Consider the following 26786-nt stretch of genomic DNA (forward strand, 5'->3'; position numbering starts at 1 on the left):
GTTCACATACTGAGCATGCTTCGAAACTAAATCATACTACATTAAAACCTTGCTGATTCGGAACAATGGAGGAAGGGGTAGTCTGAACTAGTGAAAAATCTTAATAAAAGAGCATAATTAATTGATTAGTTAGCACTCGCCTTCATATTCTGAAGGTTCATGATTCCATTCTGAGTCCGGAGTACAACAATCCTAACTTGAAGTATTTAGAGGAATTCCTCTGCCCATTACGGAGATGTTCGAACCTCGTCTCAAACCCGGACATCATCCCTTGCATCCGCATCCTTCCTAACTCACAATTCACAATCACACTCCTGTACAACTATAACTGGGTGAGAAAGCAACGTTAAATAAAGATGCAAATAAACTTATTATTCGTAGTTCTGGTACCACGTAGTCCATTTCTCGTTCTTTATTTTGAAATTGCTATAAACCATATGTCATCATCAGTAAGCATAACAAATATAAGAAGAACCTTATAAAAATGAGCTAATTTAAATCAAGAATTTAAAGATATGTCATCTGACCACTCACGTCACGTTTTCAACTTGGCTTAATGATATAAGTTCTTAAATTATTTGGTTATTCCGTCAAATCACAATGTATTTAAAATAAGATAATTAAAATAATTAAAATATTGATGATGGTTTAATAAAACCGAAACATGTTGTAACTGTTCCAATTGTAAATCGATTATTCGATATGGAACACAGAATGATATTTTAATTATTTTAATTATCTTATTTTAAATACATTGTGATTTGACGGAATAACCAAATAATTTAATTTTAATTTAATAAATCACAATATGACGCAACTACACTATCTTATAGATATAAGTTCTTTTGTTACAATTTTGTAACAATACTTTTTTCATCCACGAAGTTTACCTCACGTATTACAAAGAGCAGTGACTGTTCCATGTTATTCTTACAAGAGAACGACCTCGGACAGAAAAGATCACCTCTATCTTTCTCTTTCGGTCACTACCCAAGCACCAAGGCACTTTTCATCGTCTAATGTTCAGTACAGTGACTTATGCTACAAGATGTGGACTCGCTTACACTATCGGTCAGTTACATGACACTTCGGAAAGTGACAGTGACAGCTGACAGTGATACATTACAGGCAATTGCCCTTTACACTAACACAACGTGTTTTTGTGATTCCAGTTCCAACAAGGCACTTGATTTGTTTGTAACTGTTAATTTCATTCTACGGAAACAAATAATGTGATGGTGGATTTTATCAACTTATAAGCGCAAAAGAGGAGTGTTTAATTGTGACTGGAATTTCCAACAAACGCAATGTTGCCAGAAAAAAACGCTAGTCTCCATAGGTATATAGGTAGGTACTTGTTTCACTGGGTTATAACTCAGGCAGATGTGTGGTTTCTAATATACAGGTGTGTGGATTTAGTGACTAAAATTCACGGCCCCTTTGATCGAAGCGTGAGGATACTGGATCAGCTCCTGCAAGAAGATGACGAAGAACATGCAGCTCTTGAAGACTTTCGTTTTGAAAACAACGAGAATGATGCTGTAGACTGGGCATTCAGTACATCGTATCGGTGGAGACAAGTCGGAAGACCAGGTTAGTTAACCCAGTGATGCCACTAATTCAAGAACGCAACGATTAACTTCCTTTGAAGGGTATTTTTCTTTTGGATTGGCTTTGCAGCCACTACAATTAGAGACGTCCGATGTTTCTCGGGGGTAATGCTTGTAGCACGTGAATATGACCACTCACTCATATGCAGTGCTGAGGTTACGAGATAACGTTTATCAGGACGTTCTTGTTCTAAAGATAAAGCTTGCGCATGAAGCAGTATCATATTATAAATCATTTAACGATCATCGTTTAAAATGAGAGACAACGCCGCTGCTGGCCCGTCTAAGGCATGCAAGCTGGGGTCTCGAGTTTTATTACCGCTAGAGGCTTCAATGTTCTCGTTTCCTTGTGTTGGCGTAATGGAAAGACCTTACAGGTGGCTTAGCCCCCGTTCATCGGTTCGTGCAACATGTCCGAAAGACTCAATCTTGGTCATAGCAAGTCGTGTTACGTAGTTCGTGAAGCTCTCATGCAAGATGGAATGTTTTAAAACAACTTCACTTGGGACCATAAAATAGAAAACCGATTAAAATTGCTAACTTGCATGTGGTTGTGGATAGGAAATACATTTTTCAGTTATTCTGAACAATATCTTTCTTTCATTGTAACAATACTGGTTTTTAAAAGTGCTAAACTGTTGGGATTTTTACGCAAGCACGGGCATTCATATCAATACAAAAATGAAATTGTAGGATTTGTGGTTGTCATGGCGGTGATTCCGAAGATGGATGACTTCTGGCGATGAGTAAGCCGTGCAATACCTGTTAAGCAGAATTTTACACACGAACATAAACCGGCTTTGTTCAGACAGCAGAAGCGACTGCCTGTGCGATGGCAACCGGAGTTTGATTCCCGACAGAGATTTATATCTTCGCTACTGGGTCCGGACCGGTTCTGGGGCCCACCCGGCCTCCTACCCGGTGGGTATCGGGTACTCTCTCGGGGATAAAGCGTCGTGAACGTGAAACTAAGCACTCACTTCCACGAAATGCCGAGGTTATGGATGCGTGACGTTCCCGCATACGTCTTCCTAGTGCAGTATATAAGAACGGGACAACTGTACATTCATTCATTCATAATTCCATTTTACCTACACTCCCCAACCATTTGTCTATCAAAAATGATAATATTTTGCATCAAAATCTTCTGCAGTTCATTTTACGGCAAACAAATTAGTGTCCTACCTGTTAATCATTACAAATAGCACCAGACTCCGCGACAGACGAGTGAAGCGACAAAAATAGTAAATCGTTTAAGACCCCGCCAGACTTCGCTGTAATTCCGAAAATCAATGGGTGAATTTCTGATTCATCACACAACTTTTGACGTAAACCACCAGTATCAAATTTAATCGAAATCCGTTATCTCAGAATTTAAACATGCAGACAGAAAGAGAAACATGGTCATCCTTTTACGTATTCATGTTCCAATTATTTCAAAGTTTGAGACTGAGAAGTCATGGCAGTTCTTACAGCTGCTAAACATTTAAAAGACATCAATGTTTCAGAATTACAGGACGATTTTACAATCCTGGCCATTGCACGTTAAAGTTTAAATTATAAGAGCTCATTCAGCACAAAGCATTAATGTTATATATTCCCTTTCACTTAGTGTTAATTTTAATTACAGATTGAAAAACGAAAAAAGGAAAACTAGTTTAACCAGTACCCAAGTAGCCGCTGATCTCTCAGTATTAAATCATAGATTAAACAACTAAAAACCATGTGTTCTGTGTAATTAAGCCTCCTTCCTCCCTCTCAGGTTTGAGAATAAGATTTTAGGGACTACGTTCTGAAATAATATTTACTCTGCACACTGTTTATTTCGTTTTATGTCCACAATATTTTTGTAGCCAGCCAAGAAACTGAAAGCATATTTACCTTCGCTTTCAAAACACAGGAACTCTGTTTCCGAATACAGTACACTCAGAATGGTAGGATGACAATGAATAAGTAATTAATAAAGATAAAACACTACATGATGAGCCATCACATAATCGAATCTGGTCAGTGTTTTACAATCTGATAGATAACTGCTCCACGCGGTTTCCATGCGACCTACTGAGATAATTTATCTTTCCTACTAGCCTCGGATAAGCCACTAACTACATCGGAGGGATGCGAAATAAATAAGGAAGCAAACACCAACACAGGCCCACCAAAAACCTGTCTTTCAACTTTATCAAATTAAGTTGTTTATTTTGAATTGCGTCATCGAATACTTCACTTCACACTCAGAGGTCAACGGCTTCCAGTTCAGATGTTCACAAAAAACACCCTATCAGAATGAGTACCTTCAAGTATTAGAATATGTCCCCCTCCGATCGCAAAATTTATATTATAAAAATAGTAGTCTCTGTGGTGTTTAAGTGCCAAACCAAGAAGACGTAAGAGACGGTTCTACATACAGCTTCGATCGCTTTGCCCCCGAGGAAAGAACTCTTTGTACCCAGTGGATAGGTGGTTGAATGAACCCAGAACCGACATCAGCATGGCGGCGCAGAGAAAAATTCCTTTCCTTGCCGGGAATCGATTCCCGTTCGTCCCGTCCAAACCAGTAACTTTACTAATTCATTTACCTTCATAAAACTGAAATAACTCCTTGAAAATCGAGCAGGTTAGCATAGCTGTTATGCATCTAACTTTTATTCGGCAAGTATTAGGTTATATATCCTGGTAATACAAACTGAAGTATCTCGTGGATTTTCCCACTAACTAGTCATGATTATGTGGAATGTGGTCTTCTGGGTTACGATACTGTAGTTTTCGGATGATTACAACAGTTCAGAAGAACCTACTACATCTATCTTCAGTGTGGAAGATCGAGGTGATACGTTTCTCCGAAACGTTGCTAACCCCCTACAAGAATACACGGCGTCATAACTCAGAAGAGGACAGTCCAAATTGTCAGATCCATGAATAATTAGTTGCTCTAGAACAAAGCAGAGCTAACTACTAATTGCGTATATCGAAACAGAAAGAAGCAGTGTGAAACTAACTGCGTCAAAACACAATATTGCAGTTCTGGGCAGGATAATTTGGTTACGTATATCGTAACATAATGGTTCACGGCGTAAGACCATCCCTGGAATGGAGAATGTCTAGCTTTTTCACACACTCTCAGACGTTTTAACAAGCCTCCGTATACGACGGAGATACCAACCCACTGCTACTCTTCTACCAGCATAACAGAAGAAAATGGACATGCCTCTAGTGGGATTCGAACCCACGATCATGATTCATGGCGTTCCACTGTGATTAGCTGCAATTACTATTTTAGACAGTCTAATTCTTCCACTATGTCGACACTTGTGTGGTCTAGTCCTAGATATGAAGGTTAAGAGAAAGTAATAACGAAATGAAGGACTCACTGTGCAGTGTTGCAAAGATGTGGACAAACTCCTAAGTCATTTACCTTAAAATCTCTTAGCAAGATGACATTTCGAGAAGCGTTTTCTCTCTCCTTGCATAGTTATAGAGCGTGTTGATTCTGTGAAATATGAACTTTTGAATTCGCAGAAATAGGTCGTAACCTACTGCAGACATTATTGCACTATACACAGTAAGCCCTGTAGACCAGAACACGAATGGGAACGTCTTCTCCTTGGAGTACACTAACATTCCAGAGACGTTCTTCACGCTACATCAAGGACGTTGACGTTAGCCGGGCAATCAAGTGAACAACAATTGCTGCAACCATATCAAATGAAACAACGTAATTCAAGCAAAGGTTAAAATATGCTTCAGCAAGTGAAGTTATTGGACCATAGCAGGCGGTAACATGGGTATCTGATCATGAAACAATTCCCCACGTAAAATTCTGATTCGAAACCTCAACAAGAATTAATTTCTGCCCCGAGTGCTAAGATTGTTATCTGAAAATCACCTATCTTCATTTAAGTCAAGGCTATTTTAAAGAGTTCTAATGAGTCCATTAATCATGTTCGTTTTTAACTCCTTCCACTTTCCCTTCAAGTTGTGTGACCGAAACTGTCGGTCACAAACAATCCACCTAAACAAGCATGGTACTCAAATTCAGATTACAAACACTATTCGCGTTACCAGTTGAACACAAGTTTTGTAACACGGAGAACCGTGTACGAAGCATGCGTGTGGATAACAATAATTTCCATGCGAAACTTCCTACCTAGGGTCCTTCACCTGTACACTACCATTGCCCTTTCATTCAAACAGTTGGTAATGACTGTCCAGTTTGTTACACGATAAGTTCAAGAAACCGCTTCGGTTACTTCCTTGTTAGTTAATGTAGCTAGAGTGATCTGACGAAATCGCGAGTATTGAGCCAGTTGCAAGACGGAGAAAACGTAAACCTTCAGGCGTTAGTATCTGCCACAACTGCTGTGACGTATGCAGACATCGGATATTATTATAGTAACATTATGTTGGACATTGTTCATTGTCTGAGGTATACTACGTCATGGGAGTTGGTTCTACTCACGTCTTCAAGTGATTGGCTGAACCTTTATTTTTTTTTATTTTTTTTGCTTTTTGTGGTTTATTTAACGACGGTTTCAGAAAAAAGACTATATAGCGTCCGATGAGAAAATAAGAATAATGAACTGGAAGGGATTTGAAGGAAACGGTCGCGGCCTATATTAAGGTACTATCCCGGCATCTGCCTAGATGGACTAAGTAAAAGGACAAAAAGCCTGCTCCAAGACGAGAGGCACTGTATATGAAAAAAGCCCTATACCTCAAACAATGGGCGATGTCCAGCAAAGTGTTCCCACAATAAAGCAGCTATTGTCGCAATCCTTTAGAAACTCGTCAGAATTTACTTCCCAAGAATGAAGTTCGGTGAATTTACGAAACTTTAAAATGAGATAAACAATAAAGCCTCTAATAAAACGACAAAAATTGTTATCCCTAAACGTATACATTGGCGAATACATCTGTAAGACTGGTCATCACCAAATAAAAACATACCTATATCAATATTTTCAAGGTTCGGAACTTCGAATACACTAAAACTCTGATAGTGAGAAGTCATGCACTGAACAATGAACTCGGTAATAATGCATTTAATTACTTGCTTCACAAAAATTTTGTTTTGCAGAAAGCAGTATTAATCCTCCAAAGCTCATGTTAAGACAATTTTAAATCCACAATTGTTTGCACAAGCTAGTCGCCTAAACTTGAAATAAAATGTTCAATTTAAAGTGGTAAGATACGTAATCCCAAATACATATTTTTGAAATTATTACTGAGCATCCTTTTCAAACCGATAAGAGTGAGTTCGTGGCCAGTACCAATCTTCTGTTCAAAATTTGTGAGACAATGACATAGCAAACGACAATTTAATTCGAAATAAAATGCTCACATACGTGTCTGGTATTTTCCACTATCCGCCTTTACGAATTTACCAATTTGGAATAAATCATTCAAGTTATTGTTATTATTATTATTCGCAATGGCTGTGAGAGTAGTAGTGGTAAGGGTATGGGTGTTGGTAGTATTGGTTGCGAGACTTCAGGTTTTCACGGCAGCGAATATGAAGATGGCTGTCTCCTGGGTTGTTGCGCCGTGTAGTTTAACAACGTTTCAGATTTGATTGCTGCCTCAATCATCAGCGATCGCCCTGATGATGGCAGCAACCAGGCTGGCCTACTGGACTACACGGCGCAGCAACCCAGAAGACAGCACTCGTATTGGTTGTGACAAGAATTGTTTGCAACTGTTTACTAGTTTCATACATTGTTAAAAACTGTTAAATCAGTTTCGTGGTACATCATAAAATTATCATCCTCTTACACGAGATCGATTGTACTGCAAAGAGAACACCCGATATTTAAATTGCGCGGTCTTGCGTCAAATGTTTTCTATCGACTTTAGGCGAGTTTTCAAAATGGCTGCCGTATAATCAAAATACTGGTTTGTTGGTGGAGTTATTTGTGTTAAATAGTGTTTCCACAGAATGGCAATGTCAAATCTTTACTCAAAAATTGCTCCTAAACCAATAAAGAGGTTTCAGGATAGCATATCGGTTTCCCAAACCAATGCCTGGATGAATGGTAAGCAATTTTTAAAATGTAGTTTACTTTGCCCAGCTTTCTAAATTGCACTGTGCTGTTTACATGATACATAACACAAATTTGCACATTCACTGCCATTAAGTACGAATATTAACGTATTTTCTTAATGTTATTAATTCACAATAATACATTTAGTGCGTTCATGTTTCATAACGGTTGTCAGCTGTACGTGTCCCCTAGGCGAGACTCACCTTAAAGTAAACGGGACGTAAATATTGTCTTCTCTCATATACATGCATGATTCTCTGACTATAATGTCTGAATTACCCAGGTCAGGACAGTGGTATGCGACTTGTGCACACTAAGTTCCAGATGTAAAATACATAAAATCATATTTCTGCATGTGTTCCATCTGTGTAGAGGTGATTTCTTCTTTGTATAATAGACTAAACTAAACATCAGAACTAAATGTGGTTAAATCCCATGGTGACCATCACTGTTGTGTGTTTAATTGTTAGCAGATGTCAAGACAAATGTCAAAGTATAGCTACTCTCCCCCTACAGTGCAGGAATCACTATGATTAGATTAAATTTGTAAGCTTTAACAACATCACTTGTTAATATGAATCACAATGTAAATAAACTGGACTAAGTTCTGTATTGAATGGGTTAAAAGAGCCATGGCAGCAAATAGTAAATTACCATTTACATTCCATATATTATGAGCACAACCATAAAATACCCATCATTCCACAAATGTTATTTTGAAATATATAAAAGCAAATATGAGGAAAATGTTCTAAACTCAACATACCAAACATTTGTTTATTTAGGCCAACCTTTAACTACACATCCCATTTTCCCCACCTTTAACCAATGGAATACAAGCACCTGTAACACTATAAAGGTTTAATATTATAGATCTGTACAATGTTTAGTAGTGCTAAGTAATTTCAGTAATGAAGACTAATAAGAAATGTGCATTTTCATTGTCATTGTTTCTATGTTGCAGCAGAGACTCCAAACAGTGGTGGTCTATCCCTGTCTCCACCTCACAGCATCTCACAACGGGAGGCGATGCAGATCACGCAACCTGCTAGTGCCCCCACGTCCCCACTTGCGTCTCCTAACTTAACAAGCACACCCTTCAGTTTGACTTGTCCTGGTCAATCTACTATAGACCCTAACTGGCAAGCTTCTAAACCTACTGTTAGAGAAAGGAATGCTGCAATGTTCAATAACGAACTTATGGCCGACATTCGCTTTGTTGTAGGAAGCCCAGGTACATATCTCAAGTATTTGTCATTTTTATGAACAATTCTTTCACAGACTAGTATTATCTGGACATATTCAAGAAAATTCTATTGCATAAAATTACAATAGACAATTAATATGGAAGCATGAGAGACACTTCTGATTTCCCTTTGGCATGCATTTAATATGATTACATACTTCTTTATTGTTTCATGTTCATACTAATATAAAATCCCTATACCATTTACACGTGGCTTTTAATAAATTCTGTCCCACAAAATATATTCCAACCAACCAGTTCCATAGAATAAAGCACATGATAAGCTATTAATCATTGAGATAATGAAGAAATTTCCACCTCTGATGGAACCTGAAGGTTCATTACTGTGTTCACAAGGGCCAGCCACTGGTCCCTATCCTGAGCCACTTCAATCCAGTTCACATTCTACTTCCACACTACTTCCTCAGGATCTAAAGTATATTTCTCTTGCATTGTAAAATTCTTTAATGACGGAAGGTACTTAATCACTTATGTTTCTCCTTCTTTCTCTGGTTTTAACAATGTTTGTACATTTTCCGGTACCCTTTACGGGTCCCCAACCTTTTAGTTAGCTTGATCTATGGACATTCGGTAGGACTCCTTGGACAAGGAATCGGCCTGTCGCAAGGCCTCTACCTATTTACAGGACAGCACAACACAGGAAAACATCCATGGCTTGAGTGGGATTCAAACCCACAGTCCCCGCGACCAAGCGGCACAAGACCCACGCCTCAGACTGCGCGGCCACTGCGGACCCCATCACTTATGTTTTAAAAATAAACAACTGTGTAACTGAATTGCTAGGATAATAAAATATGGATAGAGTATTCAGAATTAATACAAAAGTATTTTGCTGTCATCTTATAAGAAATAACTTGACTGAGGGTTTGAGACCACAGTGATCTATGGTACCACATAGCATCATAACCCAGAAGACCACAATCAAAATTTTCAACATTATGAAAACCTCAAATCTCATAAATAAATTATACTCTCCACCAAATATTAGGATGATCAATTCAAGGAGGAAGAAATGGGCTGGACATTTTACATTAGATGAGAAATGCATACAAAATTGTGGACAGGAAATTCTGAAGAGAAGAGAAGAGATGACTTAAGACCTACATTAGATGGGAGGATTTTTAGGTGTATCTTGAAGGCATAGGTTTTGAGAGTAAGGAATGGATTTATCTGGCTTAGGATAGGGTACAGTGACTGGCTTTTCTGAATCTGGTAATGAACTTTCAGGTTCCATAGAGAGGGGTATATTTCTTGTTCTTGAATAGCTGTATGACTATTGCAGTTAAAGTGCAAGCACAACAACCACATCTATAGATACATAGAATTTATAATACGGTAGATTCTGGTTAATTGGGGCAGCCGCTCATTTCGGACAGATCTTAAAGAACAAACCTTTTTAACTCTTTACGTGGAACTTCGCATAATTGGGGCAGTCACTTAATTGGGTCAAAGTTTTCCAGTCCCGATGTGTCCAAATTAACTGGAATACACTGTATATTCTAATAGGATCAGTCTATTATGCCTTGATTAATGTTTCATGTGGTAAAATGTGGCAATGAAAGAGCGAGGGATGAATTTGCTTTGACTAGCAACCTCAAAAAATACAGATAACTTATAACACAGAAAGGTACTTGTGGGTTATCAGGACACATCGCTTTAAAAATAGGTTAGGTTAGGTTAATGTGTGTGGATAAATGACATATACTTGAAAGTTATTATATTTTATTTCAATAAATGACAACTAACCTAACCTGTTTTTAAATTGATGTGTCCCGATAACCCACAAGTACCCACAGAAATTATAATATAATATAAAAAATTAGTTTTCTAGGTCTATACTGTAATTAATATTGGTAAATCTGTTGCTCCATTACAGGGCCACCATTTTCTTAGTCCACATAGACCCTCAGTTTGACTAATTTTATTTTAAAAAACATCTTGAATGTTTGGTTTCATTACTGATGTGAAACATCCTATTACAGGTCATACTCAGTCTATACCAGCACATAAATATGTATTGGCTACAGGTAGCTCTGTATTTTATGCCATGTTCTATGGTGGTTTGGCAGAAAACAAGGAAGAAGTTGAGGTCCCTGATGTTGAACCATCAGCTTTTCTTACTCTTCTAAAGTAAGTAATTCTGTAAGGATAAGGTTGCCAGATTTTCATGCATCCTTTGCAGGAAAGAGTGATTATACATACACTAGATCATCTCTGAACTTACTGAAATGACTTTGATTACTTTTTTATCTGGATCTGAACAGAAAGTTACAGTATCAGTTCACAGACCACAGAGTGAGAAACAGTCCAGGTGTACATTTGTGACCTAATATTGCATATTCTGTCCATGATGAAATTTTCATGACAGATTTTATTGTTAATACTCGCTGACTGAAATACAGGCCTAAAACAAAACCTTTGAACATAACCATTAAATGATGCACCATCACATGTGAGGACTTTAGTGAATTTTTGTGCTTTGTTTACATATTTACAAAAAAGAGAAAGTATTGCAGACTTAAATAATGTAAATATCCCCAGTTATGTAACGTTTTATTAGAATGAGCAGAGGATAGATGGATGCATTAAATATAATTTAAATGTGATTTTAGTACTAACTGGTGCATATGATTCACAAGTTTAATTAATTAATATTGAGGAAGTGTTAGCTGGTACACCTAGGTGTAAGTAAAAGATTATGTACTGTTTGTCATATATTTACATATCAGTATATTAGATAAGTAATATACTATAAGAGCATTACCCTGTATCCCAGGCAATATAACACGTTAAACCTAATTTTGGTATGTATTAAATTCACATTTATATTTAAACATAAAATTAAATTATGTCTTATTTTCCAGATATATCAGTCATGCCTGCTAAAAGCCAAATAATCTCTATTTAAAATTGTAGTATAATTAAATTGTAAGATTGTAGGTACCAACATAATATTTTTATTTGCAGAGCAAGTGAACCCCTGGAAATTTCCCAACCCTTCCTTAATGCAAGATAAATACAAAGATGTAATTTCACATTTTTATTTACAGATATCTTTACTGTGATGAAATTCAGCTTGAGGCTGACACTGTGCTAGCTACACTATATGTAGCGAAGAAGTACATAGTTCCACATTTGGCAAGGGCATGTGTCAACTATTTGGAAACAAGTCTTACTGCAAAAAATGCCTGCCTCTTGTTGAGTCAGTCAAGATTATTTGAGGAACCAGAGTTAATGCAGAGATGTTGGGAAGTCATTGATGCCCAGGTACGTCTCTCTCAGTCGCTGAGCACTTTACAACTTGAATCAAGTTCAGATTCATATCATATGATGAGCCCTCAGTGCAATGAAGCTGAGAGGATCATATCATCATAACATATCCCTATCAGATTATCGTATCACGCGTACAAAAGTCAAGTCCTGTTGTTTTTGTAGCAAAAATGTTTCTTTATTTGATGCATTTTGACATTATCAAATGATTTTCCAACTCTGTGAAACAGAACATATATTCTACTGAGCCTTGTCAAGCTTATCTAGTCATCCAAATTGTTAAGCTATAAAAGATTAATTGATGATTGTATAACATGAAATTCGTAACCTCGGGCAAAGTAGAAACACTTAACATGGGCAAATGTATTTTGTAACAATGTTCCCACAATTTTGTATACCCAAGATGTTCAGAATCCAGTTTAAGCTAATTGGATAATTGGCCATTTTTGTATGCATCGGTTCCTTTATTGATATGATGGTTTAATACTTCGGTGATTAAATGAGGAATGTGACATTTATATAAGCCTAAAAGAAGGTAATGAAAACTCCAAAAACCCAAAGTACTATAAATGAAACTTAGCATTATGTTTCCATTTACTGGATGGCCTAATTAAAAACAAATTAATTCTTTAGCTTGTTATGTGTTCCCTTACCCTTGGTGGCATTGCGCACATGCCTTCAGTATGGTTGATTAACTTTAATGCTATTATGTTATCCTGCTGGACACATCCATTTTAGTATTAAATGGGAAACTAAAATAGTGGCACGCCTTATTAAAATACTATCAAACAGCAGACTTCAGATGAGATCTGAGGTTCACACAGTGATGAGTAAGAAGATTGCTGTCTTCTGAGATGTAGCACCATGTAGTCTAGCACAGTGGTATTCAACCTTTTTTGTTCGGATACCCCCCGGATATAATTTCTCTTCAACTTTGTACCCCCAAAGTCAGTGTATAATTCAAGTTATACATAGTATATAATCTACATCAAAAATAAATTATATTACTGATTATTGAGTGTTCATCATAAAATAATATATATATATTTTTAAATTTCACGTACCCCCTAAGATGTCTTCGCGCACCCCAGGTTGAATACCACTGGTCTAGCAGATATTGACCATTGTTACAGAGGGGCTTACTGCCTCCATCACCAGGGCTGAAACATCTGTCAATATCTACCAGACTACATGGTACTACATAACAGAAGACAGCCATCTTTATCAGATGTTACATATGTAATGAAATCTAAACAGATTACTGTATTCATTCAATTGTAAAAACAAATTTCCTTCATTAATACTCAATATGAACCATTTATTAGATTTTAATGTATGGTATATGTTGATATGTATACAATTTACAACGGTACCAGAAGCGTCAGTTTTTCTTTGGATTGTTTCTGTTTCTGCATTGGATATTAGATTAAGAATGTTTTATCAGTAAATAAATCAAATTTAATATATTTGAAAGTGTACATAATACCAAAAGAATTCAGTTTATTTCTAATCATGTGGGCATCAGACATGCTGCAGTTTATGATTAATTGCATTTATTCTGTGGGGGATTGTTCACACCTTCATGACAAACTGAATCAGTGAATTATCGCATAAAAAAACAACATATCCTTAGACTGTTAGGTGTTTTAACTTCAGTGTTTCAAGTCATAGTGTATAAATGGTATATCATGCTACACATATCTTGCACAACTTAATTCAGTCAGTAGTGGTCAGATGTGTACAAAGAGTGAAAAATTGAGAAGTGACAGCTGACAATCATGTGTGTTTACCAAAATATACCACTTTCATAAAGATTGTATTCAGTGATGAACCCTTTCATCTTACAAATTATTATATAAAGTTGCAGAAATATGCCATCGCATCATATCAAACTTTGGCCATTACTGAACTCGGTAGAATGTCGTCATAAATGTTTGTGTGCGTGTGCGCGCACAGTTAAATAACATTTCCTTTCATGTGTTGCTTTCTTTTGTAATTTAGAACTATAGCTCGTGTCTTCACACTACATTATTTGCCAGTGCTGGTGGCATGCTTTAAATGTAATTGTGTTATCACTGCCATATTTATAATTAAATCTTTTTATTTCGGCATTTGTGAATTAAATTTCATTACATTTGAAACCAGAATAATTTATTTTAAGGCTGTAAATGTTTTTTTATTAAACTAAATATGGGTTACATCTCAGTTTCTTTAATTATCACTATCTATGCACCGATCCTACTAAAATATCTGTCCCTTTTAAAGAAGGTGTTAGATACTGGAAAATGTGTGTGTGTTTAGAGGCACATCAGCTTACTGATTATAAATTAATGAAAATTAAATTTAAGCAGTTTAATATAAATTTCAGAGATGACTAAGTTGGTGTATTTTGAAAATTGGGTGCTGTTATGTGAATAAGAAAGAATAGAACTGTCACAAGCCTTGTGGACTTTGCTATGATTGTACAAGAAGATGGAAGTAGTCTGTGGTAAAATTCTTAATATGTGAGCCCTTTTCAGTGAGTCATCTGATATACTTTCTTTCCTTCCCTGAATTTACCTGTGTCATCTCAATTGTGTTAAGGTCAATAGGTGGATTTTGTAAGATTAAAGTGCATATGAATATCAAATATGGGTCTCTAAAATTCTGTATGTGATGTCATAACTTGAAAATGAAGGCTGCACATAATCATAACTTCATCTTTCCCAGTAAACTTACAACCATAAACAAACAGGTATTAAGAAAAATGGGGTACAAAATGTACATGCACATAACTTCCTGTTGGTGAAAACGTTTTAATTACATTCCACTGACAATAATCTTCCATAGAAGGCAGAAGTAAACTAATATGATTTGATGATGAACAAAGACTATCACTATTAGTCTTCAAACTCTACTTCAGACACTGAAGTAAAGTGACAATTTATACCTGAAACTTATATTAGGCTTGAAAAGAAACTGAGTAATCATGCTTCTGTATTTTTTTCAATTCTGTGCATAAGGCAGCTGAAAACTGACAATCTGACATTGCTGTAAAACAAACAGCCCCACTTAAATTTCCCATATTTGTAAACCTTCAGAAGTGCATCCTCCCTCATATAAAAGTTATAAAATAAAAATGTGGTCCAACTTTTACTTTAAAAGCTATATAATAATATTCTTTCATTAGTATAAAGAGATACAGCCTATACTGTTTTGTAAGTAATTTTCATGTCAACAATAATGATAATAACAGTGAAATAATTACATCGCCATTATAAATATTTCAAAGGAATTTAACCTTTATTGACCCTATGTTGCAAATTCCTCACAGGGTAGCATGTCACTAAACCATTAACCCCAGAGTCAAGTTTGTCCAGCAACCCCATTGTGCAGGGGTTTAAATCTATTCCCGTACAGTAAAGGTTAATGCTATGTAGTAATATTAATACCATCATTGCATAACCCACATCGTTTCACCTCATGAGAATCTTCATCTGTGCTGAACTAAAAGATGTGTTTGGAGTAGTGCAAAAACATTTCTATTTATTAATATGTCAGTCATGCAGGGACCAAGAAATTTTTCAGATGTGGTGTAGACCATGCTTGTTTTATACATCTATTATAATTTTGCTTAATGTTCCTTCAGACGTAAATTTCCAGTTTACTCTTTCTATATCCCAACGATGGCTGTCTTCTGGGTTGTTGCACTGTGTAGTCTGGTAGAAGTTTACCAACATTTCAGAGGTTGCCCCGATGAAGGGCGCAGCAACCCAGAAGACAGCCATCTTCGGACTCACTGCTGTGAAAACCTCAAATCCTACCAAGAACATCCCAAGTTTTATGATACATATCAAGTAAAAGCCAATTATAACTTTGTCCAGTTCAAGTATGTAAAATATTGACACTTTGTCTAATATGTCAGTGTGCTGTAGTGTAAATAACTTTTTCTGCACTGTACATGGCGTTGTTTCATATCTAGATGGTCTCAGTTACAGACACAGCTTCGAGTATTTACGTTATCACCATAATTATTACAAACAATTTTATTTACCAAATTAATGAGTTATCTATTCCATATTGTTATAATTGTAAGGGTTAACTGGGAAATGCATTAATGTGTAATTGCGCTGCCTTATTCTGCTAATTCAATTTCCTTATAATGCATTTTATTGCAAAATTTGAAATGAGATTTCCTGTCAGATATACGAAGTAACACAAGGTGGCATACCAGTGAAAAATAATTTGTTACGTGGATACTAATGAACAGTGACGTTATGCTTAGTATTTGCCTTTCATTCGCACTGGTAACAGATTGTTTTTAGAGGGATGTGCATGTTCATACGTAGTAACTACTTAAGATCTGTGCTGTAATAAAATTTGTGCTGTGGCCCACCTATTCTTACTATTGTAATCTGCACTCAGACTATTTATTTTACAAAAAGAGAAATGCAGATGTACAATATGACACAGAAAAGATTTTAATATATCATGTTCTGCAATGAACATCAGTATGCAGAGTAAGCAGTTAGGAATTATTTGTACAGAAATAAATATTATGCCTTCTGTCGTTACATCCCATGGAATGTGTAAAACACAAATATCCTCTCTCTTGTGTGGTATTTACATGTACACACATTTACTTATAATTCCCAAGTCCATACCTTAATTTCTTATTGAATGTTAAGAGTGTCTTTAGGAAATTAATATAAAACATAAACAGTGCAGACATAAAGATTGTTCTCAAATGCACTGAACATTCAAAACAAGATTTATACAGTGTTATCATCACTGCTGAATGCTGAGATGATACCAAAATAAAAAAACATTAAAACATAATAATTAAGTATTTCCGTTTCTTTATAATATCTGGAATGCAGATATTTGTTTATTAATTGTTCATTTGCAGAGCTACAAATTAAATACCACTGGTTTATATGATATGTTATAAGGAGCTCAAGAGGCCTTGTTTTAATATAAAATGATGCATGTATTTGTGATTTTCAGTTTCAGTTTTGCTAACAGCAGAGGTCCCCACAGGACAATTCTGACTCAGTTACATCCACCTCCCATTACAGCCTCCATTCCTAAACCCCAAATTCACATTCATCATATGGGAATTTGGGATCAAAGTCCCCATATTATGGGGCTGCTGGCTGGACTTCAGCTCTGGGGTTAATGGTTTAGCGGTATGCTTGTGTGAAACGGCCAGCTGAATCTCATGTACATTATATCGCAATGATGGTAAAGATTAATATTATTCTCCCACTTCCTTTTCAGTCTAACAAGTAGTCACCTTCCAACATGTTTTCCCACCAAAATTCTGTATGCATCCTGCATCCCCATCTGTGCCACAATGCATATCAAAATTGGAAAGGTGCAATTTGTACTGGAGTATGCAGGGTTTCCACGTGTGTTCTGCACCTTGACATTCTGAATGCTCCTACTTGTTGTGAATAGCTTTAATGAGACAATAACATCTACTATTACTTTCACTAAAATTAAATGAACTTGATTTTAGTCTTTCTCCTATACTGTTGCACTGTTTATCTTGAGCGGGCCATCCACATACGAGTCTGGCTTGGCGAGCTTGACTCGTGAGCCGGGTTCGGATATATTTCACCATACATGCATAGCAGACTCAGCTCGTGACACCCCACCCACAAACGAGTTTGGCTCAATGGAACCCGAGCCGAGCCGGACTCGCAAGCCAGACTCGTACGTGGATGGGCCGCTTTAAGAGGATGTCACAGTTTTGTGTTTATACTCATATTAGAAACTTATTCAGTAAATGAAATACATGCAACATATGCTGGTATTTCTCTTAACCTATTTATTTTGTGTTAAAGTATATGAAAACAAAACATTTATTATCTTGATTAAAAGCAAACCCAATTTCAACTGAAATTATACAAATAATGCCATTAATATTATATTTAGTTAATGCAGATAATGAAATGTAATTTCTTTTGTGGGCTAACATGCTGGGCATGTGTGCACAGATGGTCATATGATTGAATCCTGCTTGAAGTAACATTTGTTTACAACTTGCAATTCTAAATATGTTTTGTTCTTATTACTTTGTAATTTCTGCTAATGTTTTTGACCCTCTTCATTTGGCCTTCAAGTATGTTCAACACAGGAAGTTATGTGCAAATTGTTTACTACCGTAGCGTACATTAAATATCACCCACTAGATGACAGAATAAACCATGTTTCTGTGCACGGAATCACCTTTAGTTACTGAAAAATGTTACTGAGGTTAAGTATTCCTCCCTTTCTTTCATTTAATTTGTATATATTTACCTTGATGACTGCAATTAAAGCTTAATTTAGACCTAGTTAAGATGATATGTCCAATTAATCAATTTTAATCAAACAAAAACTGTTTTTTGATCCTGTATGGTTGAAGTGTTTCCAGCACACTCAACTTGCTTTTTTTCAAAGGTGTTTTAACAACCTTAGCATTTCATGCCCCATCTGAATAACCCATTTCTTTGAATCTGTAAATGATCCCTGTTTCATCTAAATTTAGACAAGGAAACTGCAGGGTCATGTCAGTCAAATCATTCTAAACTAAACTAAATTTCCCTTCCCTCAGTTCAGTTCCTGGCCAGTAGTGAGACACCAACTACGGGTAAAGGATGTCAGCTGTTAGATTTGTTGCATGCACCTCAGTGCAGTGATTGCCAAGTGCAGAACATTGACTGAAAGATGATTTGGGGAGGCATTTTGCACTGTAAAATAAAATTTTAGAATTTTGTAAATATTTATCATGCAAAATTCCTACTTGGCATAAAACAAAAATCTGATTAATACATATGAATTTTAGAAATTTTTAAATTCTGGCATAATGTTAATGAGATAAATATGGATGTTAATTTTGGTTTCCAAGTAAATTGCCATATTTAACTGGCCAGTGCAGCCCAAGTTCACATCTCTTTTCATCACATATTGCATGAAAGGTATTCCTTTTAGATATTTTGAAACCAATAAAATTATCAGGTGGAAATTCAGTAATCCATAAACTGTGTTATCCTTCTCTTCTCCATCCCCCACATATATATATGTATATTCTGCTATAAAGTGCACTCTCTGTAGCACATGACTTGGTCTTTACATATGTATTTTACAACTACAGTTATGTTCATTTATACAGTTACTTTAAAAAAATTAAACCATTTTTGGTTCTGTATAAGCCTCACTGAAAATTTTTCACATACCTCATCTGAGATATCTGCTCTTGAATATGTTCTCTGTGTAACATTTGTGAAATACTCTACAGCATATTTTAAAACCATATTTGCTTACATTTCAGTACATATATGACTGATTTTGCAAAGAAAGCAGTTATGTTTTGATATTAATTAACTCCATAGAGCAGAGTCCTTTCTGAGAAAGTGGTCGTCACTCAGCTAGTCAAGACATTCCATGCTTTTTATGGAAACCAATCATTACCCTGCCACATGACCAAGTTAGTTGAATCCTTTCTACATCTTATTTCCTAAGTATTTTCCTCCCATCCATGCCTAGGTCTGCCATCTCTTCCAAAGAATTATGACAGAATGAACCCAAGCTTGTAGAATATAAAACATCATGGCCACATACAACTGTCATTTAGTTTTCAGTCTAACAGCATTAACTAATGGACCATTGCAGCTAAGAATATATTTTATATAAAGATAAATTACAAATATTCCTACATACATTTATGAATACTAATTATAAATCTATAACTGAAAACCTGGCAACAGTGATGAGTTATATCCCATGAACTTAACATAGAATCTGCATTTTATTAGCAGGTTCTTCCCAGAAATAAAATATTAAGTCTGTAACTTGCAACTTATAAACAAATTCTGACTCAAGTAGGATTTGACCCTATGACCATCTACAAGACCCAAAATGCTACATTAAGAACACAAGATTTTTTAGGACTGGAAACCATTTCGGTACAAATGTGGGATTTATGAGATCTACCCTAACTGCTTGTTACATTCCTAATCAACTCCTGTTCATCAGTATTTGAGGCAGGCAGAAGCAGAATGTCACCTCAATTCTTTTTTATCAATGCAAAACCCTCAACTTCTTTTATTCCCATTATAATTATTTCAGCTTTGTCTAAACATGGGCAGCTGCCAGATATCTGCCTCCCCAGTGGATTTTTGTAAAAAAAAAAATTCAAAACTGAAAAGAAAGGATACATACCAAATGTTAATATAAAAAATTATAATATTTTTGAAAAGGAATTTTATTCTTATATCCTAATACAAAAATTAACATCTTCCTTATCAAATTCAGCCTCAGGTTTTTGACTCTTTCCTTAGCTGGCTGCCCCCTTGTAAAAAGAAATGCTTGCAGTGCCCATGAGTCTAAATAATTACCACAACCATCTTGCATCCATTTTATTCCATTTCATATTCTGCTTGTAATGAGCCAGTATGAATTCTTATGCTATTCATCTTATTCCCTAAAGAATACTAATAGAATGTTTTATGCCTTATTTTGAAATTATTGAATTTTCTTTTAATATCTGATAGCTCTAGACAATGCCATGTCACAAGATGTCTGAAATTCAGCAGAATAGGGTGCTATAGCTGTATTACGTGTGAAATCCTTACACAAATTGATAATTATACTGTTTTGTCTAGTATCTGTGATGAGATGTGTGCTTCTCATATTTTTACCCATGTCAAAAGTACTACTACTGAAATTTTTGTAACCCAACTACAAAAAAGAATTAAAACTGCTTGTACAGCTCACCACAGTGCATTTTCTAGAATCTAATGTCTCAAGACAATATTTCTTTTCTTTCCTAACATAATTCTTTTGTATTTCAAAGGCTGAAATGGCTTTGAGGTCGGAGGGCTTTGTGGACATCGACATCCATACACTGGAATCTGTTCTGGCCCGTGAGACACTCAACTGTAAAGAGATGCATCTGTTTGAGGCAGCACTAAACTGGGCAGCTGCTGAATGTGGACGACGAGATTTGGAAGCTACTCCACAGAACAAGCGCATTGTTCTGGGTAGTGCACTGTACCTGGTGCGCATACCCACTATGAGTCTGGAAGAGTTTGCTAATGGAGCTGCACAACTGGGGATTCTTACACTACAAGAAACAATTGACATTTTCCTTCACTTCACAGCACATAACAAACCTCAGCTCAGTTACCCCATCAAATCACGTGCTGGCCTTAAACCTCAGGTATTTAACTTTCATTTTACCACCTGTTATTTTAGTCTTAATGATCTGTAGAAGATTGTCATTTTCTTTGTGCCCTAAACACATGCAAGAATACTCTAATTTTCTGCAGAAGGAACTTACTAATGTTTTTTTATACTTTTTAGGTTTGCCATCGTTTCCAGTCATGTGCTTATCGAAGCAATCAGTGGCGTTATCGGGGACGCTGTGATAGTATTCAATTCAGCGTTGACAAACGGATCTTTGTGATGGGATTTGGATTGTACGGGTCATCTGGAGGTGCTGCTGATTACAATGTTAAGATCGAGCTGAAGCGTCTGGGTCGAGTTATGGCAGAAAACAACACTAAGTTTTTTTCAGACGGGTCAAGCAATACTTTCCATGTGTACTTCGAACATCCTATTCAAATAGAGCCAGAGTCCTTCTACACTGCAACAGCAATCTTAGATGGCAGTGAACTAAGCTACTTTGGTCAGGAAGGAATGAGCGAAGTGACTGTTGGATGTGTAACCTTCCAGTTTCAGTGTTCATCTGAAAGCACAAATGGGACAGGAGTCCAAGGTGGACAGATACCTGAGTTGATATTCTATGGCCCTTCTCCATCTTCAGATGAACATTAATTTCCATTAAACATCTACATATTTTGGAATGTAGTTATTTTTCCGTTTGTATAGTTCTACTCCTTCCCAAATGAAAAATAACTTAAAACAATGCTGATGGCCAAGAAAATGCAGATTATAGGTCTTGCACAAAGGGTATACAGAAATTTTCATAATAGTCATCCAGCTGTCATGTTTCCATCACTAACTACCCAAAGTGAAAACAAACATACATTGCATTATCCATTAATACTTGAAAATTTGTCATTGCTGTCTTCATCTATCTTTGCTTTCAGAATCAGTACTTTATATACAGTACATACAGTTTCAATTAGTTCATCTGTGAAATTTTCAAACTTCAAAAATACATCATTCTCCATTCAGGTACTAAAAAAATGCAACGGCTGGCAAGAGCGATGCTTTCAGCTTGGATTGTTGGGAATGTACAATAAATCCCTACCGCACAATTATTTCTGTAAACTTTCTGTGCCCATCTTACACACGAACTGACCATCTACATTCCACCTGTCAGATAATGAGTTGAAAAAAATTTGGTTTCAATAATAAGTTTACACCATAGTTGATAAGTATAGAACTTGATATGGGAAAGTGTTCATCACAAATCTACATATATATATATATATATATATATATATATATATATATATATATATATATATATATATATATATATATATATGCCTTTGTAAATTTATAAGTACATTCATTCTACTTTTTCTAGTATTGAAGCAAATGCCTGTTCATTTAAAACATTCAAGACGTGTTAGTAGTGCTGGACCAGCATTTAGTCCGCAGGTGATACTTGTCCACAGTCTTTCATTACATGTCTTTAGTGTACAAAACACTATTCAACAGACCAAAAAGACTTGAGAAACACCTTAGAATATTTCAAATATTTGCTTGAATAAATTCATTCCTAAGTATAACAGTTTTATAATTCATGTAATTTGTTCTTATGATAGGCATTCTACACACACACATATAATTCAGTCTGCAAGGTTGAAGTAACTGGAAAGGAACCATTTGTAACTGTTTTGACTTACTTTATAAACAGAAATGTTCTATGATTTTGGTTTGCATTCAAGTTAATCTGCCTTAGAATTAATGTTTAAAACAATGAGCTATCGGAAGTATCCATTATAAATTTTATGCACATTTTTTCAAGGACAGAATAATGTCATATAAAGAGCTAGTATTTAAATGTAGATCAACATCGCGGTAGGGATTTAATGTAATCATTGTAAATGAGCTGTTTATATTTATAAATAATATTGCAGTTACTTTGATTAGGGAAAAAGGACAGTCCCACCAATTAATTTCCTCTAAGTCATATAGGATTATACTATCATTCATAGAAAAATTATGAATTGATAATGTACAGAAATATCAAATGCATACTTCTGTTAACATATAATTGTATCTAAGTCTTTAAAGGGTACTGATCTTTATGATCAAAATAGTGATAAATAAATAAACCACTTCTATATCTTTAAAAAATTAATTATGTTTATCAGAATACCAAATACTTATCCTAGTATCAAAGATTACATAATGAAAGAATATAATATGCATCAGTCAATATGAAATCATGGACTACACTTATCAAATCTGTGTAAGCATGAACAGGTTGGAACAAGTCCCATCTTTGGATGTGACGTGTAATGTGCTCATAATGCGAGACAAAACTTATAGTCCACATCCAGGCAAGATTGTAATAAAAAAGTATGCCTATTTAAGTACCTTCAAAAAACGTATGAGTATAAAATGCAATATGCCACTTTCTAGGTGCAAACACAGTTAAGTTTAAAACTGCTCAATTAACAAATTTTCATGAAATATGATATTGGGAATTTTACTAGAGTGACCATACATTCCAAATTGGTTAAAATCAGACAACAGTAATGGACACGCTACATGAAGACCTACATATATTTCTGGTTAATCTTAGTGAAGAAATAGTAAATGAAGGTGAGAGAAGCTGTCTGCAATTTCAGACGAGGGGCTTAGTTCCTGCATCTATGTTCTAATCCAGCTATCACTTTTTGTAGATTATAATTAAGAATTTGCTTCACAAAGTAAGTTATAAGTAGGAAGAAATGCACTTGAATTATAATCTTATAACCAACATCAAACACGTTTGAAAGCATGCTCACCACCACTGCAGTACATTTTATGGTTCCACAAGATTGGTATTAACTCCCTGGTAGCAGAACCTGCAGGTCCAACAACACCAAAGCCTGCCACCAGCCACACTCCTGAGCCAACTCCATCCATTTACCATCCTCACAGCCCATCTCCCTAAGATCCATTTTGATAATATCCTCCAATCCCCTTCTTGGTCTATCCAGTGGTCGTTTTCCAGAAGGATTTCTGACCAAAATTCTGTATGCACCCCTTGCCCTCCCTCATTCGTGCTACATTCCCAGCCTGCTAGATTTCACTATCCTCAGTGTGCTACGTGACCTGTACAATTCACTTAGCTCCTCATTATGTAATATTCTAAATTCTCCACTTATTTCATCCTTCCTAGGTCCAAATATGTTCCTAAGCACCTTGTTTCCAAACACTTATAATCTATGTTCTTCCTTCAAGGTAAGAGATCATGTTTCACAGCCATATAAGACAAAAGGCAAAATTATTGTTTTATAAGTTTTTTGAATTGAATAAAAACGAGCACTTCCTGAATGTATTCTGCTCTTAATTTCATCATGGATCTCATTTATATTTGTTATTGTTGTTCCCAGATACTTAAATGTTGAAACATTTTCAAATGATGTGTTACTACTGCCATTGTTGCTCATATTATGCCCATGTATTTAGTTTTGTCAATGAGCCGGGATAGCTCAGTCAGTATAGTGACTAGCTACGGGCTGGACGACCGGGGTTCGATCCCCGACGGGGGCAGAGGATTTTTCCTCTAGCCTCTGCGTCCAGACCGGCTCTGGGGCCCACCCAGCCTCCTCTACAATGGGTACCGGGATCCTTTCCCGGGGGTAAAGTCGGACGGGGCGTGATGCTGACCACTCACCCCCATCTAGTGCCGAGGTCAAGGAAGAGAGGAGTTATACCTCCACTCACCCCAAACGCCTACATGGCGTATAGTGGGACAAACTTTACTTTACTTTATTTAGTTTTGTCTACATTTACTTCTAGGCCTATTTCCTTGCTAGCCTGTAGGAGAGTTTCTGCATTCTTGGTTATGGTACTCACACCACCCCCAGAAAACTGATATCAGCATAGGCAAATACAGGCATACCTCGGAGATATTGCAGGTTCGGTAACAGATCACCACAATAAAGTGAGTCACGCAAATTGTTTGGTTTCCCAGTGCATATAGAAGTTATGTTTACACTATACTGTAGTCTATTAAGTGTGCAATAGCATTATGTCTAAAAAAAACATTGCGAGAAATACCAAAATGTGACGCAGAGACACAAAGTGAGCACATGCTGTTGGAAAAATGGTGCCGATAGACTTGCTCGATACAGGGTTGCCACAAACCTTCAATTTGTACAAAACACGATCTGCAAAGCGCAATAAAATGAGGTATGCCTGTATCTGGTGCAGACCATTTAATCTGAGCCATTCCTGATGACATGTTCTACAGCAAAATTAAAAAACATTGGGGATAAGGCATCCCCTTGTTTTAATCCACCCAACAACTTTCTTTGGTATTCCAAACTCAATCAAAATGCCATACAGTACCTCTCTTCTACCTGAATCATATGCCTTCCTAAAGTCCACAGTTGGTGTAGTGACCTATTACACTTCCACTTTTTCTCTAATATTTGTCAAATGCAAAAGGTCTGATCAGTTGTTGGCCTCTTACAGCAGAATCCACATTGATCACTCCTGATAGTTTCATTCCTAAATGGAGTTAACCGTGCCAGAAGAATATTCGATAAAATTTTGTATGACGTTGACAAACGAGATACCTCGGAAGTTACTGCACTCAGTTTTGTCACCTGTTTTATGGCTAGTGACAACAACCAATTCATTCCACTATTCTGGTAGCACTTCCTGGTTCCAAATCGAGACTATAAGCTTATGTATCTCTGAGTGCAGTGTCCTACCACCTGCATGGAGTACAGTCCTTTATTTTTTTTCAACAATATGGATCATCTTTAACATTGGATGACAGAAGTACCCTACTAAACATGAAATTGGAACTACAAAACTTATTAAGTTGATGACTGTGGTCTGGATTATCAGGATTAAATTCTTGAGATATTTTTCCTCACCACTGAATACAAAATAGGAACCCGGATAGCTCAGTCAGTGACTAGCTACATGCTGGACAACTGGGGCTACCAATTTCAAATATGTATGATATACTGGGTGATTCAAAAGGTTAGGGCCAAACTGAAGAAGTGTATAGAGGGACTCAGAGAGGAGAACTTTCGAATAGAATCCATGTCCTCCGAAGTTACCGAGTCAGTCGAGGCCATTGAAGGTAGGGAAGTCTGATAACATACCGCTGAAATAATCTTACTTTGCTTTCTCCTACTAGCTTAATCTTGTTTTTTTATTAATGTACAAGGATTACATTAGCAATCTTAAAATTACGATTATTTCAGCGGTATGTTATCAGACTTCCCTACCTTCAATGGCCTCTACTGACTCAGGATAACTTCGGAGGACATGGATTCTATTCGAAAGTTGTTCTCTCTGAGTCCCTCTATACGCTCCTTCAGTTTGGCCGTAACCTTTTGAATCATCCTGTATAAGAAATATCTCTATAGGTTTAACACATAATTATTCACTACGTAGTCTCTGAAGTGTCATTACAGATAA

The 26786-nt window shown here is 36.2% G+C and overlaps 2 protein-coding genes across 8 annotated transcripts in view; one reads left to right on the forward strand and one right to left on the reverse strand.

Annotated features, from left to right (window-relative positions):
* The window catches only part of Brf (Brf RNA polymerase III subunit), a 48082-nt gene that overhangs the window by 15225 nt on the left and 6071 nt on the right, over positions 1-26786 (reverse strand). The gene's annotated exons all lie outside the window — the stretch shown is intronic.
* On the forward strand, positions 1051-23489 carry lute (BTB/POZ domain containing protein 3 lute). 5 transcript variants are annotated; one of them, XM_022064280.2, is made up of 7 exons: positions 1052-1347; positions 1420-1593; positions 8616-8885; positions 10901-11048; positions 11969-12185; positions 21010-21375; positions 21519-23489. In XM_022064280.2, exons 1-7 carry the CDS (start codon positions 1308-1310, stop codon positions 21990-21992), a joined length of 1689 nt encoding a protein of 562 aa, XP_021919972.1. In that variant the 5' UTR covers positions 1052-1307; the 3' UTR covers positions 21993-23489. The 5 variants fall into 5 exon arrangements, with proteins under 5 accessions (XP_021919793.1, XP_021919880.1, XP_021919972.1 ...); XM_022064101.2 differs by having other exon boundaries at positions 1051-1593; XM_022064188.2 differs by having other exon boundaries at positions 1051-1593; positions 8619-8885.

This window comes from Zootermopsis nevadensis, unplaced genomic scaffold (assembly GCF_977971745.1).
Source record: "Zootermopsis nevadensis isolate Lab colony 2312 unplaced genomic scaffold, Znev_1.0 Znev_ptg000029l, whole genome shotgun sequence".
NCBI lineage: Eukaryota > Metazoa > Arthropoda > Insecta > Blattodea > Termopsidae > Zootermopsis > Zootermopsis nevadensis.

Coding starts and splice junctions, on each gene's coding strand:
- lute (XM_022064101.2), top strand. CDS start 1,308: ATGTTGCCAGAAAAAAACGCTAGTCTCCATAGGTATATAGGTAGGTAC. Junction 1,594..8,615: donor GAGACAAGTCGGAAGACCAG/GTTAGTTAACCC, acceptor TCTATGTTGCAG/CAGAGACTCCAAACAGTGGT. Junction 11,049..11,968: donor GCTTTTCTTACTCTTCTAAA/GTAAGTAATTCT, acceptor TTTTATTTACAG/ATATCTTTACTGTGATGAAA.